Here is a 14,702-nt window from a genome sequence, read left to right as displayed (position 1 = left end):
CATGTTCGTGTGGGTGTGTGCATGCGGGTGTATGCGTTTGGCTGCATGTGTGTGCCTGTATGTGTGTGTGTATATGCATGTTTGCATTTGTGTGTGTGTTTGTGTGCATATCTGTGTTTGTGTGTGTACATGCGTGTGTGCGTTTGTGTGGGTGTGTGCATGCGGGTGTATGTGTTTGCATGTGTGTGCATGTATGTGTGTGTATGCATGTTTGCATTTGTGTGTGCATGTATGTGTGTGTATGCATGTTTGCATTTGTGTGGGTGTTTGTGTGCATATCTGAGTTTATGTGTGTGCATATATGTGTGCACATGCATGTGTGTGCATGTGCATATTTGTCTGTCAGTGCATGTTTGTGCATGTGTGCCTGCGTGTGTATGTGTGTGTATGTGCATGACTGTGAGTGTGTTTGGGATCATGTGTGCCCAATCATGGGCGTGCCTGTTGCCCTGTCCTTGGTGCAGTCACTTGCACACTTCCGACACTTCTGTAAAATTTCTGATAGCTCTGACCTACATCACCAGGAGTTATGAAAGTGTAGTATTTGGCTCTCAGAGCTGAGTCAGCTTCATCGTCCCTCATTTTTCAGACAGGGAAACTGAGGCCCAAAGAGGGGAAGCAGCTCGCTCAGGGACAGACAGCAAGTTAGCGGCAGAACCCAAAACAAAACCCAGAGCACTCGATTTTCAGCCCAGTGTGCTATGGACTACACTGCCTCCTCTAGGGTTTGCAAAGTGCTTTGAGATCCTCAGGGCCAAAGCCTATTAAAACCAATGGGAGTCTGTGGCCCTGGGCAGAGGGAGAGGGTGTGTGCGCCCTCTGCTGGAACAGGTGTAAACGTCCAGCTCTAGATTTAAATACCAGCTTGATATGAGGCCTTGGCAAGGCAGAGAGCCAGTGAAGCAGAGGATGGGATGGGAGAGAAGCAGGGGCTGCCAAGGAGCAGGCTCTTGCACCAATGATATTGGCGAGGCCTGGTGCTACATGGGCAGAGGGGGCTGGAAGTGGAGGATTTTACAAGCCAGGGGCCTGCCCTCTTCCCTTGTAGCTAATGGAACTACAACCCCTGATTTTAACTGAAGCGACCTGCCTAGGATGCCCGGCGCTCCCGTGGGCCGGCCTTGGAGGGTGAGAGCGAAACGAATCAAAGGAGGAGGAGCCCAGACCTAGGAGGAGGGCGACGGAGGGGGAGAGGGCAGGGAAGCAAGCAGGAACCGTGACTGCCCTGCGAGCAGCACCAGCCATGCCAGGATCTCAAAGCTCCAGGAGGACACGGGCAGAGGACGGGAGGCAGCAGCAGCTGCCATGGGAGAGGGTCACAGGCAGTGCCCTGCGCTGCCAGCTCTGGCCACCAGAGGGAGCCAAAGGGCGCCCCGACCCTGCACTGCATCCTGGGAGTTGGAGTCTCCAGCGCCGGAGACTGCCCCGCCGGGTCTCTGCCGCGGCGCGGTGCACGCCGGGAGATGGAGTTCCGCGGTGCCGTGGGGCGGCGAACTACAGCCCCCGGCGGGCCGGGCGGGGCGGCCGGCGCGTGCGCGGTGGAGCCGGCGGCGCTGAGCGCAGGGAGGGCGGGATGGGGGCCTAGCGTGGCCGGGGGCATGTGGCGGGTGCTGAGGCTGCGGGCGGCGCTGCTGGGCCGGGGGCCGGGCTGGCTGCGGGGCCCAGGTAACGGCGGGTCCAGACTGAGCGCGCCCCCTCCCCCCCCAACGGGCACGGAGCCCCCCCGCGCCCCTCCCCCCTCAACGGGCACGGAGCCCCCCACGCCCCCTCCCCCGCGTCCCCTCCCCCCTCAACGGCCACGGAGCTGGGGAGAGGGATGAACCCCCCCGTGCCCCCTCCCCCCCAAGGGCACGGAGCCCCCCGCGCCCTCCCCAATGGGCACGGAGCCCCCCCGCGCCCCCTCCCCCCTCAACGGCCACGGAGCTGGGGAGAGGGATGAACCCCCCCGTGCCCCCTCCCCCCCAAGGGCACGGAGCCCCCCGCGCCCTCCCCAACGGGCACGGAGCCCCCCGCGCCTTCCCCAATGGGCACGGAGCCCCCCCTTTGCCCCCCCCAACGGGCCCGGAGCCGGGGAGGGGGATGAGCCCCCCCGTGCCCCCTCCCCCCCAACGGGCACGGAGCCGGGGAGGGGGATGAGCCCCGCCATGTCCCCTCCCCCCCCAACGGGCACGGAGCCGGGGAGGGGGATGAGCCCCGCCATGTCCCCTCCCCCCCCAACGGGCACGGAGCCGGGGGCGGCTGACCCCCCCCTCCCTCTCAGCAGCGCAGTGAAGGTGTGTTTCCAAATCCCAGGTATAGAAGACAACGGGGGCCACAGAGTCCCTGCCCCTTTCCCCGTTGCCCCTGCACAGCACTGGGGGGATCACCCCCTCTCCCCCCCGTTATCCCATCCCTTCATTGATAGCCATGCTGGGGACGGGGTCTGTGATTGGGGCACGAGCTGCTCCTCGGGGGTCGGGCAGTTTTCAGTCTCCTTTGCACAGTCCCCATAATGGGGAAGGGGCTCCCCTTCCTCCGAAGCGGCAGGGTCCTTTGGGGAGCAGCCCGGGAGGCTGGTTCTCCACTCAGCTGCTGCAGCCGCTGTCCTGTCCCCGTGCTGCTGGGGCTTCTCGATGCCCAGGGAGGCACGTGCATGGACCGGGGGGCCTCAGTGTGCGCGTGTCTGAGCTGTGCCTCCACCCAGCCATGTTCGAAGGGGCGTACAGCGAATCCCTGAAATGCTGGCCGGGAAGGGACCCCCAGAGGTCATCTCGTGGGTAGAGCAGTGACTCCATCCATCTCTTCCACCTCGCCCTCATTGGCCCTTTTCGCTGCAGAAAGATGGACTGTGATGAGAAATTACTCCTCAGCCAGCGCAAAGGAGGAGGCCAGGAGGAGAGGCGCCTGTGGGAGGGCTGAGCTGCTGGAGGGTAAGTCGGAAACGCGGGGGAGAACCAAAGGCATCTGTTCCCATAAGAGTCTCCCCCCGAGCTGTCTGGGTTTCCTGGTGAGTGGGGTTTATGTGCAGACCCGTAGCTTGGGGGAAAATGCCCCTGTGGCAGTGGGAAGGATCCTTCAGCCAATTCCACCTGCTGGCCAGCCCATACAGTGATGTCAGGTTTGAGGTGCGCTACGCTGCAGGGGTTCTCAGCCTCTTCCCTGCTCTGACCCCAAGTTACAGTGGGGCAAAGGTTGGGGAGCCCTCCCATCTAGCCGTAAGGAGTGGGAGGGTGGTTGCGAATGCTTCCTGTAGTGCAGTGGTTCCCAAATGTTTGATACGGCAAACCACCAACTGTATTTGGTCTTTTTTTTGTGACCCACCATTACTTATATGCAGCCCCAGCCTTGCAACCCTAATCCTGGCCTGGTGTGGAGGGGAGCCCCCAGGGTGGGGGTTGGAGAGCAAACCTGCCCCTCATTCCCCCTCTGCTTCCCCCACAGCAGCAGCTGCGGGGCTGGGCCTGGCTCCCTGCTCCAGGCATCCTGACCTGGCATGGGGGGTTGCAGTGCCGCTCAGGTTTGGCCTAGCCCCACAGGACAGGAGCTGCCACTGCAGGGTGAGTGCAAGGTGGGCTTGCCTAAATCAAGGCCCAGTGATGGGTTAATCTGGCTCTGGATGTGGCAACCTTCCAGCCACCCCCTGGTAAGGCAGGACCCATTGCTGGGAAACACCGCTCTAGGGGGTCAAGGCCATCTGCCTTTGCCCACTGGGGCACTCTGGCCAAGTCACTTTCCTTCAATGGGAGCTGGGGATCACACTCGCCTCACTGAGGTGGGGAGGGATAACTTACTCGTGTCAAAGAAGAGTGTCAAGCTAAGAAGCTGGGGTGTGTGGGGAGCGATGAGATGCTTGATTGGTGTGGGAGAGACGTGGATGGAAGACTGTCTGCAGTGACCATGTTCCCTTTAATTCCCTGTTCGCCCTCTGGCATGTTTTCTCTGGCAGTGCTGGAGGCTCGCGTCAAGCAGCTCCAGGCTGATAACGTCTCAGTGGTGACAGTCGACCGAGTGGACGTTGCCCCACTGCAGAAGAGCAGCTTCCAGCGTCCTGCACCAAGCCCAGCAGGGAAGGAGCCTGCTCCGAAAGTCAGGGAGGGGGGCGTCTCCTCTTCCGGGGGCCCATCCCAGCCCAGCCGCTGGGTTGAAAAGCTGAAAAAGGAGAAATGGATCAAGCATAAGAGACAGTTGAAGCTGGAGCAGAAATTCTCCTCGGCTGCCTCACTCCCTGGTGCAGAACGAACTAGCACGCCAGTCTTGGAGCCGGGCAAGGCAGCTGGAGCCAAAGAGAGCCAAGGCCGGGCCAAAGCCGTTCCCCCAAAGGGAGGGACAAATCCAAAGGTATCTGGCAAATCCAAGACCTTCCGTGAAAGCCCCAGGGCTGCGGTGGCTCCTGCCCGGGGCTCTCCCAAACTGGGCTCCCCTTCCAGCCCCTGTGCTGAGCAGGGATATGAATGCAGCAGACTGGAGGAATTGCCCGAGATGGGGGAGTTAGAAGGGCCGATGGTGCAGTGGGAACCCAGGCCGCGACTGGAAGACAAGGAGGGCAACAAGTATGGGAGCATTCAGCTCATCATCATGTCCTTCCTGGAGAGCTGCCTCTTCCTCCGCCAGCCCGAGAGGGCCCAGCAGTGCCTGATGTTCTATCACCGCTCCCATGCCAGGAGGAAGCTGCTGGGCATCAAGATGTATGACATCCTCATGCACGGCTGGGCTAAAAAGGTACCTTATCCCGGTAACCCCGGCTGCTGTGATGGGGGCGCTCCTCCTCCAGTAGCCGCAGCACACGCAGATGTTTGAGCTAATGACACAAGCTGTAGTTGCATGCTTTTATATCTGGAGGTCCCAGGTTCGATCCCTGCAGGGAGCCCAGCCCAGGCATGATTGCATCTCGTTTCAGCTCGCACCCTTGAGCCAGGCCTACGCGTCTGTTTTGAACAGGGGATGGCGTGTTTCTCAGGGTGGAGTTTTCTGAGCCATTTGATCATATTTATTCATTATTGAAATGGTGCAATCGGGGGGGATTGATTTAAATCATCAAGTGGGAAGTCTCGATTTAAATCATCAATTTTAATCAACTTTTCCGTTTGTACTTCAGTTATTTTCTAAAGAAAGGTTTCAGAGTAGCAGCCGTGTTAGTCTGTATTCGCAAAAAGAAAAGGAGTACTTGTGGCACCTTAGAGATTAACAAATTTATTAGAGCATAAGCTTTCGTGAGCTACAGCTCACTTCATTGGAATGCATCCGATGAAGTGAGCTGTAGCTCACGAAAGCTTATGCTCTAATAAATTTGTTAGTCTCTAAGGTGCCACAAGTACTCCTTTTCTTTCTTCTAAAGAAAGGTGCATTCTCATTGCTTGATATAACCATTAAAACATTCTAATTGAGAACAAAATAGAGCCTTGACACTAGATTTTGTACATCTTTTTGCTACCTAGGTGGGTACGCTATAATGATACATGTTTATCTAATCAATTATATAACATATTTTCAGATTCTTATTAATTAATTGTATGTTTTTAGTATGTTAGAAAAGTGATGCATTGCTTATTTACTAGATAATCAACTTTTTGCTCATGATTTGTGTCAAGCTGCGTTAGGATGATAACTGAAATTTAATTAAACATACACAACAGCATATCAAATTCATTTTCATTAAATAAAACAAGCCCTTGATACAGGATAGACTTATTTTGCCATATTTTTAAAGTTTGACCAAAAAAGTCAGATGTTCCCCTCCTACTTTTTTCTTTATATAGAAAAGCAGCCTTTCACTCAAAATTTCTGATAGAGGCTCATGGATTTAGCATATTTATTTCCTATTTAAATATTTTAAGAGATTATAGTAAATTCAGGCCTTAACATATTTTGTATTAAATTCAGTTTTAATTTTAAACAGGTTTATTTTTAAAAAGAAAACAAAGCATCCGATGAAGTGAGCTGTAGCTCACGAAAGCTTATGCTCTAATAAATTTGTTAGTCTCTAAGGTGCCACAAGTACTCCTTAATTTAAATAGTAAAATCAAAAAAATTCAATTTAAATTGGACAAAACTAGATTTTTTTTTTTTTAACCTTGGGAGTAATTAACTCAAGCTGGTTTCAGAGTAGGAGTTGTGTTAGTCTATATCTGCAAAAAGAACAGGAGTACTTGTGGCACCTTAGAGACTCACAAATTTATTGGAGCATAAGCTTTCGTGAGCTACAGCTCACTTCATCGGCTGCATTCAGTGGAAAATACAATGGGGAGATTTATATACATAGAAAACATGAAACAATGGGTGTTACCATACACACTATAATGAGAGGTTTCAGAGTAGCAGCCGTGTTAGTCTGTATTCGCAAAAAGAAAAGGAGTACTTGTGGCACCTTAGAGACTAACAAATTTATTAGAGCATAAGCTTTCGTGAGCTACAGCTCACTTCATCGGATGCATTTGGTGGAAAAAACTCTGTTTTTTCCACCAAATGCATCCGATGAAGTGAGCTGTAGCTCACGAAAGCTTATGCTCTAATAAATTTGTTAGTCTCTAAGGTGCCACAAGTACTCCTTTTCTTTTTACTATAATGAGAGTGATCACTTAAGGTGAGCTATTACCAGCGGGGGGAGGGGTAATGACCCAGCCGCTCCCAGTCTCCAGTGTGACCTAAGTGATCACTCTCCTTACAGTGTGTATGATAAAACCCATTGTTTCATGTTCTCTGTGTGTTTATATAAATCTCCCCACTGTATTTTCCACCAAATGCATCTGATGAAGTAAGCTGTAGCTCACGAAAGCTTATGCTCAAATAAATTTGTTAGTCTCTAAGGTGCCACAAGTACTCCTTTTCTTTTTCTACAGCTCACTTCATCGGATGCATTTGGTGGAAAAAACAGAGGAGAGATTTATATACACACACACAGAGAACATGAAACAATGGGTTTATCATACACACTGTAAGGAGAGTGATCACTTAAGATAAGCCATCACCAGCAGCAGGGGGGGGAAAGGAGGAAAACCTTTCATGGTGACAAGCAAGGTAGGTTATTTCCAGCAGTTAACAAGAACATCTGAGGAACAGTGGCAGGTGGGGTGGGAGAAATAACATGGGGAAATAGTTTTACTTTGTGTAATGACTCATCCATTCCCAGTCTCTATTCAAGCCTAAATTAATTGTATCCAGTTTGCAAATTAATTCCAATTCAGCAGTCTCTCGTTGGAGTCTGTTTTTGAAGCTTTTTTGTTGAAGTATAGCCACTCTTAGGTCTGTGATCGAGTGACCAGAGAGATTGAAGTGTTCTCCAACTGGTTTTTGAATGTTATAATTCTTGACGTCTGATTTGTGTCCATTCATTCTTTTACGTAGAGACTGTCCAGTTTGGCCAATGTACATGGCAGAGGGGCATTGCTGGCACATGATGGCATATATCACATTGGTAGATGCGCAGGTGAACGAGCCTCTGATAGTGTGGCTGATGTGATTAGGCCCTATGATGGTATCCCCTGAATAGATATGTGGACAGAGTTGGCAACGGGCTTTGTTGCAAGGATAGGTTCCTGGGTTAGTGGTTCTGTTGTGTGGTGTGTGGTTGCTGGTGAGTATTTGCTTCAGATTGGGGGGCTGTCTGTAAGCAAGGACTGGTCTCTCTCCCAAGATCTGTGAGAGTGATGGGTCGTCCTTCAGGATAGGTTGTAGATCCTTGATGATGCGTTGGAGAGGTTTTAGTTGGGGGCTGAAGGTGATGGCTAGTGGCGTTCTGTTGTTTTCTTTCTTGGGCCTGTCCTGTAGTAGGTGACTTCTGGGTACTCTTCTGGCTCTGTCAATCTGTTTCTTCACTTCAGCAGGTGGGTATTGTAGTTGTAGGAATGCATGATAGAGATCTTGTAGGTGTTTGTCTCTGTCTGAGGGGTTTGAGCAAATGCGGTTATATCGTAGCGCTTGGCTGTAGACAATGGATCGAGTGGTATGATCTGGATGAAAGCTAGAGGCATGTAGGTAGGAATAGCGGTCAGTAGGTTTCCGATATAGGGTGGTGTTTATGTGACCATCGCTTATTAGGCTTGAATAGAGACTGGGAATGGATGAGTCATTACACAAAGTAAAACTATTTCCCCATGGTATTTCTCCCTCCCACCCCACCCCCCCACTGTTCCTCTGATATTCTTGTTAACTGCTGGAATTAGCCTACCTTGCTTGTCACCATGAAAGGTTTTCCTCCTTTCCCTCCCCTGCTGCTGGTGATGGCTTATCTTAAGTGATCACTCTCCTTACAGTGTGTATGATAAACCCATTGTTTCATGTTCTCTGTGTGTGTGTATATAAATCTCTCCTCTGTTTTTTCCACCAAATGCATCCGATGAAGTGAGCTGTAGCTCACGAAAGCTTATGCTCTAATAAATTTGTTAGTCTCTAAGGTGCCACAAGTACTCCTTTTCTTTTTGCGAATACAGACTAACACGGCTGCTACTCTGAAACTTTTCTTTTTGCGACTACAGACTAACACGGCTGCTACTCTGAAAACAGCCACTCAATGTGTCTCAGCTCTGACTGGACTGGAAGGGGTGAGAGGGGAACCAGGGCTCCAATGCCCTTTCAGTCTGTCACCACTGGGGCCCAGAATGGGGCCACTTGGGATGGAGGTTTGTGGGTTGCTGCCAGTTGTAATGCCCACTGGGACTGGTCTGAGACCCACCACACTGGCTCATGCAGGCCCCCTCGGAGCCATTCGATGGTGGAACCATTCAGTGGCTGGGTTCAGAACGAATCAGGTTTAATCTGGAAGAGAAATGGAGGGGCTTGGAGCTTGAATTGATCCCTCTCCCTTCTCTTCTCAGGGCTCCTTGAACCAGATTGGCCGGCTCTTCTTCATGCTGGAAGAAGCTGGCCTGAAGCCCAATCTCAGCTGCTACGCAGCCGCGCTGGAGTGCCTGGGCCGTGCTCGAGCCCCCGCCACGGTCATCAAAAGGTAACTGGCCGGGTGTGCCCGGCGTGCTATGTAAATAACAACGCTGCCTCTCCCTTTTCCACTGCTTCCCCCAGCTCACTAACGGCTCGGGGAGCTGCGTGGGATGAGTGGGAGACGCCTGCCTTCTCTGTGGAAATGCAGATTTGGGGGTTGTAGTGAGCTGCGCTGTGGGGTTCCCATTGAACCAGTGGGCATGGGCGGGGTGGGGCAGAGCTTCTGTGCTGGGCAGGCTGGGACATGTCCTCCCAACCTGCCGCCGGGCACGTGCAGCTCCATATCTCGCAGTGCGACACTGAAAGGGAAGCAGAAAGCGGTGGCAGTGGGATGGGACGCTGCGCAGGTGCTCAGGAGGGGAGCCAAGAGGAGCAGGCACACAAATCTCAAGCCCCTGCATCGGTCCGTGCTAGGAACAGTTTCTCTGGAACTGCTGGGGGATGGGAGGTTGGAAAACAGTGAGCCTGTGCAAACAGCTGGATCTCCCACCCGCCATGCATTCATGGGCAGCTCCTTAGACTCCACTCGCTCAGAGCCTCTGCCTCTGGGATGAGCCACTGTTCTGCTGGGTCTGTCTAGGTGCCATTCCTCCAGGGCCTTTCTCTAGTTAAAGTCTCTTGTTAGCCATGTCTTGGCAGGTGAGGGTGACCCTGCCATCTCCCCCGGTTGCTGCTCCACCATCTCTCAATGGCATTTGTGTGCTCTTTCTCCTGGTTGCTATGGATCGGTGCCAGACGCTGTTGTTAGCCCCAGGGTATCAGTCCTCGGGATGATGGGCGTGGCTTAAAAAGGATTTGTGGTTGAAAACTAGTGTGTGGGAAGCACTGGATATGAGTCAAGGCAGCATGAAAGAGCTCTTAAAAATAATAAATAGTGTTTGTTTATTAAGAGTCTGAATCCAGGTGAATTTCTGTGGCCCGATGTCTGTCACCTGCCTCCGAATGGGGCCGTTGATAGTCCTTGCAGTTCTTTTTGCATGCTTCTTGTGACTCAGTGACTTTATGGCAGTCTGTATGTTCTTGGCCACCTTGCGTGTGGCAGACGCCTCTTGTTAACTTGTCCCAGGTCACCTGTTCAGAGCTCAGTTGTGTTGATTTCTTGCCTGCATAAATCTATAAAAACATTTGCATGTCCCTTTGCCTCTGAGCATGTCCTCCTCCTCCCCGGACCATCCTGTATTCAGGACTGTGTGGTTTAATGGGTAGAGTTTAATGGACTGGAGACGTGGCTTCTATTCCCAGCTCTCCCACTGAGCTGCTGGATGGCCTTGTTCCATCTGACATCTCTTGTCTATTTAGACTGTAAGCGCTTTGGGGCAGGGACTGTCTCAACTCTGGGTCTGTAGGGTGCCTAGTGTGATAGAAGCCCCAACCAAGATCAGGACCCTAGGTGCTACTGTAATACAGGTAGTAATTAGATATTTCCAGTGTACCTTTTGTGGATCGCTTGCTGTAGTAGGGTGTTTAGTGGCCAGCTTTGGAGAAAAGAGGTCACAGTGACTTGCACTGGTGTAAAATCTTCCATCATGGAGGCTCCCAAAGTGCCTACAGTCTTTACGAACAGCACCACTGAAATGCAATCACTTCTGGGGAGGAGTGCGGCAGCCAGGTGCAGAACACGCTGCACTGGGAGGAGTTTTGACAAAGAATGCTGATGTAAAAATGCCTTGGGATCTTTCCTGCTCTCACAGAACAAGGCAGGACCTCGGTTTTCCAGGTGATTGGTTTCTCTCGCAGTCAGAGTTGAGGTTAGGACAGGGAACATGCCGCAGTTCTCCCAGCAGCACCATTCATCCACCATTCATCAGCCTCTGCAATGAGCTTGCCTGTCCTCATTCAAGGTCAGCTGCCTGCAAACCTCCCTGCCTGTCACGTGCTGTGTAATGCTTGGGGGGCCACCAGATGGCACTCTGAGCATGCAGCTTTGTCGGCACTCTGCCTTGCTGGTGTCCCAGAAATCTTGGTGGCTTTAAATTGTGGCTCGCAGACTCCCAGGATTGTAGCTACTATGAGCAGCAGTGACTGTTTAACCTTGGGAGCCAAAGGGCTCCGTGTACGGGAGAGATTCTGATGCCAGGGCTCTGGATGGCTGCAGAAGAATTCCCAGGCATGGCATCACGGGAATCAAGATGGTCCTAACCCAAGCCGCTGGGTTCGCCTCCTTACGTCTATGCAGCAGCTGGTTTTTATTTAGTATTGTGGTGGCCTGAGTTATGCCCACAGCACCCCCAGGCCATTGTCCAGACAGCTCGATGGTAAACTCAGTCCTGCCTGCTCTGAATGAGCATCAAAGATCCCATGGTGCTTATGAAAGGATAGTATCCATTGTGCTGGTTGGCTGCTGCTCTCCACCCCAGAGCAGGCTGCCTTTCAGCACCCTCTATGCAAGCACTTACCTCTGCTCTTCTATCAGGCATTGGAGGAGTCAGACATAACAGCATGGGAGGAGCTGAGCCTAGGGCTGCAACATGGATATCCAAGTAGCTTCCCTTTGTCCCTCCCCTTTGATCTCATGACTCCATTGCACCCCAACCTCACGGGTTTGGAATAGGCTGAAATTCCCTGGCCCTCGGTCACGCTGACAGCTGTCCTGCCGCCATCCTTCAGTTACACGTTCTCTGCCCTCTACCAGATGCCACCCGTCTGCAGCGTGGCTGGGAGCGAGCTCTGAGGAGATGGGATACGAGGCATGTGTTGGAAGCAGGCTCCAACATAACAGTGGGATTTGCCTGCTTTATGTTAGAGTAAGGGGAGGATCCTCCAAGGGAGGAAGGGGCATATTCAGATCATGCCCGTGGTCCTTTAACTCTGTTTTCCAGCCTCTGCTAATTCAGAATGACAGGTGGATGCATGTGTTTGGAGGTGATGAGACCTAGAGATTTTTGGGCTTCGGTTCTCTCTTCTCCCAAGCTTGCCGTTGGCCCTGTAACCCCACTAGGTCAGGCTGCAACTTTGTTGCATCTCTCCAGCTAATCAGGGTTAGGACTTGGTTGGGAGATCCTGCGAGAAAAATCCAGATCGCTGCAGGAAGTGGTGCCAATTCACTAGGAGACGCACTGCCCATGGAGCCAGTGGCACCTGGCTTTGCAGCTGGCAAGGTCTCCTGTCAGATGGGACGTAAAACCCAGGACCTGACTGCTAGTGTGATCTTGAATGGTCAGAGCAGGTGTTAGCCCCAGTCGATTTCCAACATGGGTACATGAGCTGTGCCTCTGCCTGGCTTCAGATCCACTGTCCACCTCTTGTGCTAGGCTGCTGTATGCCATTAAACAACTGCCATGCCCCAACTCAGCAGCTGGATTTCAGTAATTGGTGATGTATCTCTTCACCTACGTGGGGCTGAATCCTGGGCCAGTGGGATTGTAGGTATGAGGCACCTCTCAAGGTTTGACCCCTCATAGGTTTCCAAAGTGTCTTGTGGACAGTGCTGGGTAAACCGACACAGCAGAGCTGGAATGTGCTTGGGAAGGACGGTGGGTCCTGCTGCAGGGACGAAGCCCCACGCAGGGCAATCAGGCCTTCGTATTTCCAGGCAGCATCTCGAAGCTTCGCCGTAGGAGCTAGGTTTCTCTGCTCAGCTCTTCACACATGGAACATGAAGGTTAAGGTGGATGCAGAGCAGGGAAGGTAATGGATGTCACACAAGGCAGGTGACCTTGTGGCTTCGTTCTGGTAAATAGCACTTCAGTTCCAGTGCCTTCTATATTCCCCGCTCCTAGCCCTCATGAAGCACGTGGGCAGAGAGGGCTCTGTGCTCTCCCAAGGGACTGGATCTCGCTGGCCGGTGCCTCTGCTGACACTTGGGTTGAAGGTTTTAACCATCCCGGGTGGCTGAGGGGTCCATCTTCTGCTGGCGGCTCCTGTCCCACGCTCCCTCCAGCCTGCATTGCTGGTTGTGCTACCTTTCCCCGTTACAGCGTGGCTAGAGAGAGACAGATTCCCGGCTGATGTACATGGACAAGTTCCAGTCAAGTTTGTAGGCCCAGTGACCGGCTGTGAGAGTCGGCAGCTCTGTTGAAGTCAATGGAACTGTGCCCCTGTAGGCCAGCTGGGGCTCTGGCCCCCAAAGGGTATGTCTACCCTGCAAAAAACCCTGCAGCTGCAAGTCTCGGAGCTGGGCTCAACTGACTCAGGCTGCTGGGCTCCCAATAGCGGTGCAGACGTTCCCGCCGGGGCTCTGAAACTCAGTGAGGGGGGGCAGGTCTCAGAACCCGGGCTCCAGCCTGAGCCTCAGCATCTACGCTGCTATTTTTCGCCTCTCGGTACAAGGCGAATCTGTTGAACCGGGCTCTGAACCTCGCTGCTAGGGGGATTTGGAGCACTGCGGATGTACCCAGAGTGCACATGTGGGTGTTTGCGTGAATTCAGTCGTGTGCAATTTGCACGCTCCCAAGCAGAGGCCAGGAAAGTGTCCTGAGCGCTTTCTCCTTTTCCCCTTGCTCTGCCATCTGGCTAACTGCCCCTCAGGTTGGCGTTGTCTTTACTGCTGGCAGGGACGCGGTCTGATTTCCTGCCTGTCAAATGCTCTGACCGTCTATCTAATCCACTGGTTCTCAGCCTTATCCACTCTGAGACCTGTCTGTCATCCCGCTGGTATTTAGCCAGCACCTGCCCCTCTCCCATTTAGTTGCATGGGTAAGACCAGGGGGGTCATGATCCCTCCCAATGCCTGGTCCTGACCCCGCCTCTCCCAAGCTGAGAACCCCTGGGCCAGTTTCCCATGGGTTGCACAATAGAAACTAGTTCATTTCAAACCCTCTTTGGCTCCCGCTCCCTCTGTTAACTGAAGGCATTTTGCAGATCCTGTTTGAAAGGCTCCCCATGGATTATGCCAGCGCTGCCTGGGGGAACTGGCACTGGCCAGCCAAGCTGAGGCGCTGCCCCAAAGAGCCCAGGGCTGGGGCACTGCAGCACAGATCATTGGGACGGAGTGTCTGTGGCGTGAGGCTTCCTGATCCACTTGGGAGATCGGAGGTGTTTGGAAAGGGCAGAGGAGCGCATGGGATAGAGCCAGCTGTGTGGGGTGGCATGAGAGAAGGGCAAGGGATTGCTGTGTCAGCAAAGCCACCCCCTCTTCTGGCCAGGGCAGTGTGTCGAACCCATTCTATGTAGGTACCCTCAAAATCCTGTCCGCTCCTGCCCCAGGTCTGTAGGTCTGGACAGCATGGCAGCTGGAAGCCTGGTAGCAAGTGTCAGAGAGGTTCCAGCTCCAGTGCCCTGTCTTGGTAGGTGTCTGCATTTCACGATGGCCAGCGTCTCCAGCCGGGCGTGACTCCCGTTGTGCTGGCTGACACCTGACTGCGCTTGGGAGGAGGAGAGGCTACAGCAGACCTGGTCCAGAGGGACTGTTCTACCGGGGCTCCCCAAGGTGGGGCTTGCTCTGATCTACACGGTTCCTTTCTTTTTCTCTCTGGTGTGCATCTTGCTTAGTCTCTGGTTCTCTGTTTGCACCGTCCCTTGTCCCGTACCTAAACATTTATCCTCTTCCTGGGTAGATATTCCCTCCCTCTCCTCTGTCCCCCCCTGCTGATCCATACCTGTCTCTCCAGATGTGTGCAGCAGTTGGAAGAGGATGGTTTCCACCTGGACGAGCTCTTCAAAGGCATGGTCTACGAGGAGGACGAGCGGGAGATGGTGCTGAAGGCTGTCAGGATAATCAAGCCCAACTTTCAGCCACTGTCTCTGCCCCACTCAGAAATCTGCACTTCTCCTTTGCTCTGGGATTTCTACTCCAAGGTAAATGAGGGCTGCTGGGCGCACGTGCCTGGGGATCCTGCAGGGCTAATGAC

The 14,702-nt window shown here is 53.1% G+C and overlaps 1 protein-coding gene across 2 annotated transcripts in view; it reads left to right on the top strand.

The window, feature by feature from the left end:
* The first annotated feature begins 1,448 nt into the window (after positions 1-1,448).
* POLRMT (RNA polymerase mitochondrial) overlaps positions 1,449-14,702 on the top strand; it is a 35,032-nt gene continuing 21,778 nt past the window's right edge. The window contains exons 1-5 of one of the 2 annotated variants that reach the window (XM_038384239.2): positions 1,449-1,665; positions 2,817-2,909; positions 3,926-4,698; positions 8,790-8,920; positions 14,463-14,649. In XM_038384239.2, the coding sequence (XP_038240167.2) occupies positions 1,464-1,665; positions 2,817-2,909; positions 3,926-4,698; positions 8,790-8,920; positions 14,463-14,649 (1,386 nt within the window). In that variant the 5' untranslated portion in view covers positions 1,449-1,463. Of the gene's footprint in view, positions 1,666-2,816; positions 2,910-3,419; positions 3,537-3,925; positions 4,699-8,789; positions 8,921-14,462; positions 14,650-14,702 lie in introns of those variants that run through there. The other variant, XM_038384241.2, reaches the window with a different exon arrangement.

This window comes from Dermochelys coriacea, chromosome 25, assembly GCF_009764565.3.
Source record: "Dermochelys coriacea isolate rDerCor1 chromosome 25, rDerCor1.pri.v4, whole genome shotgun sequence".
Lineage (NCBI taxonomy): Eukaryota > Metazoa > Chordata > Testudines > Dermochelyidae > Dermochelys > Dermochelys coriacea.
This window is presented reverse-complemented; position numbering and strand designations above follow the sequence as displayed.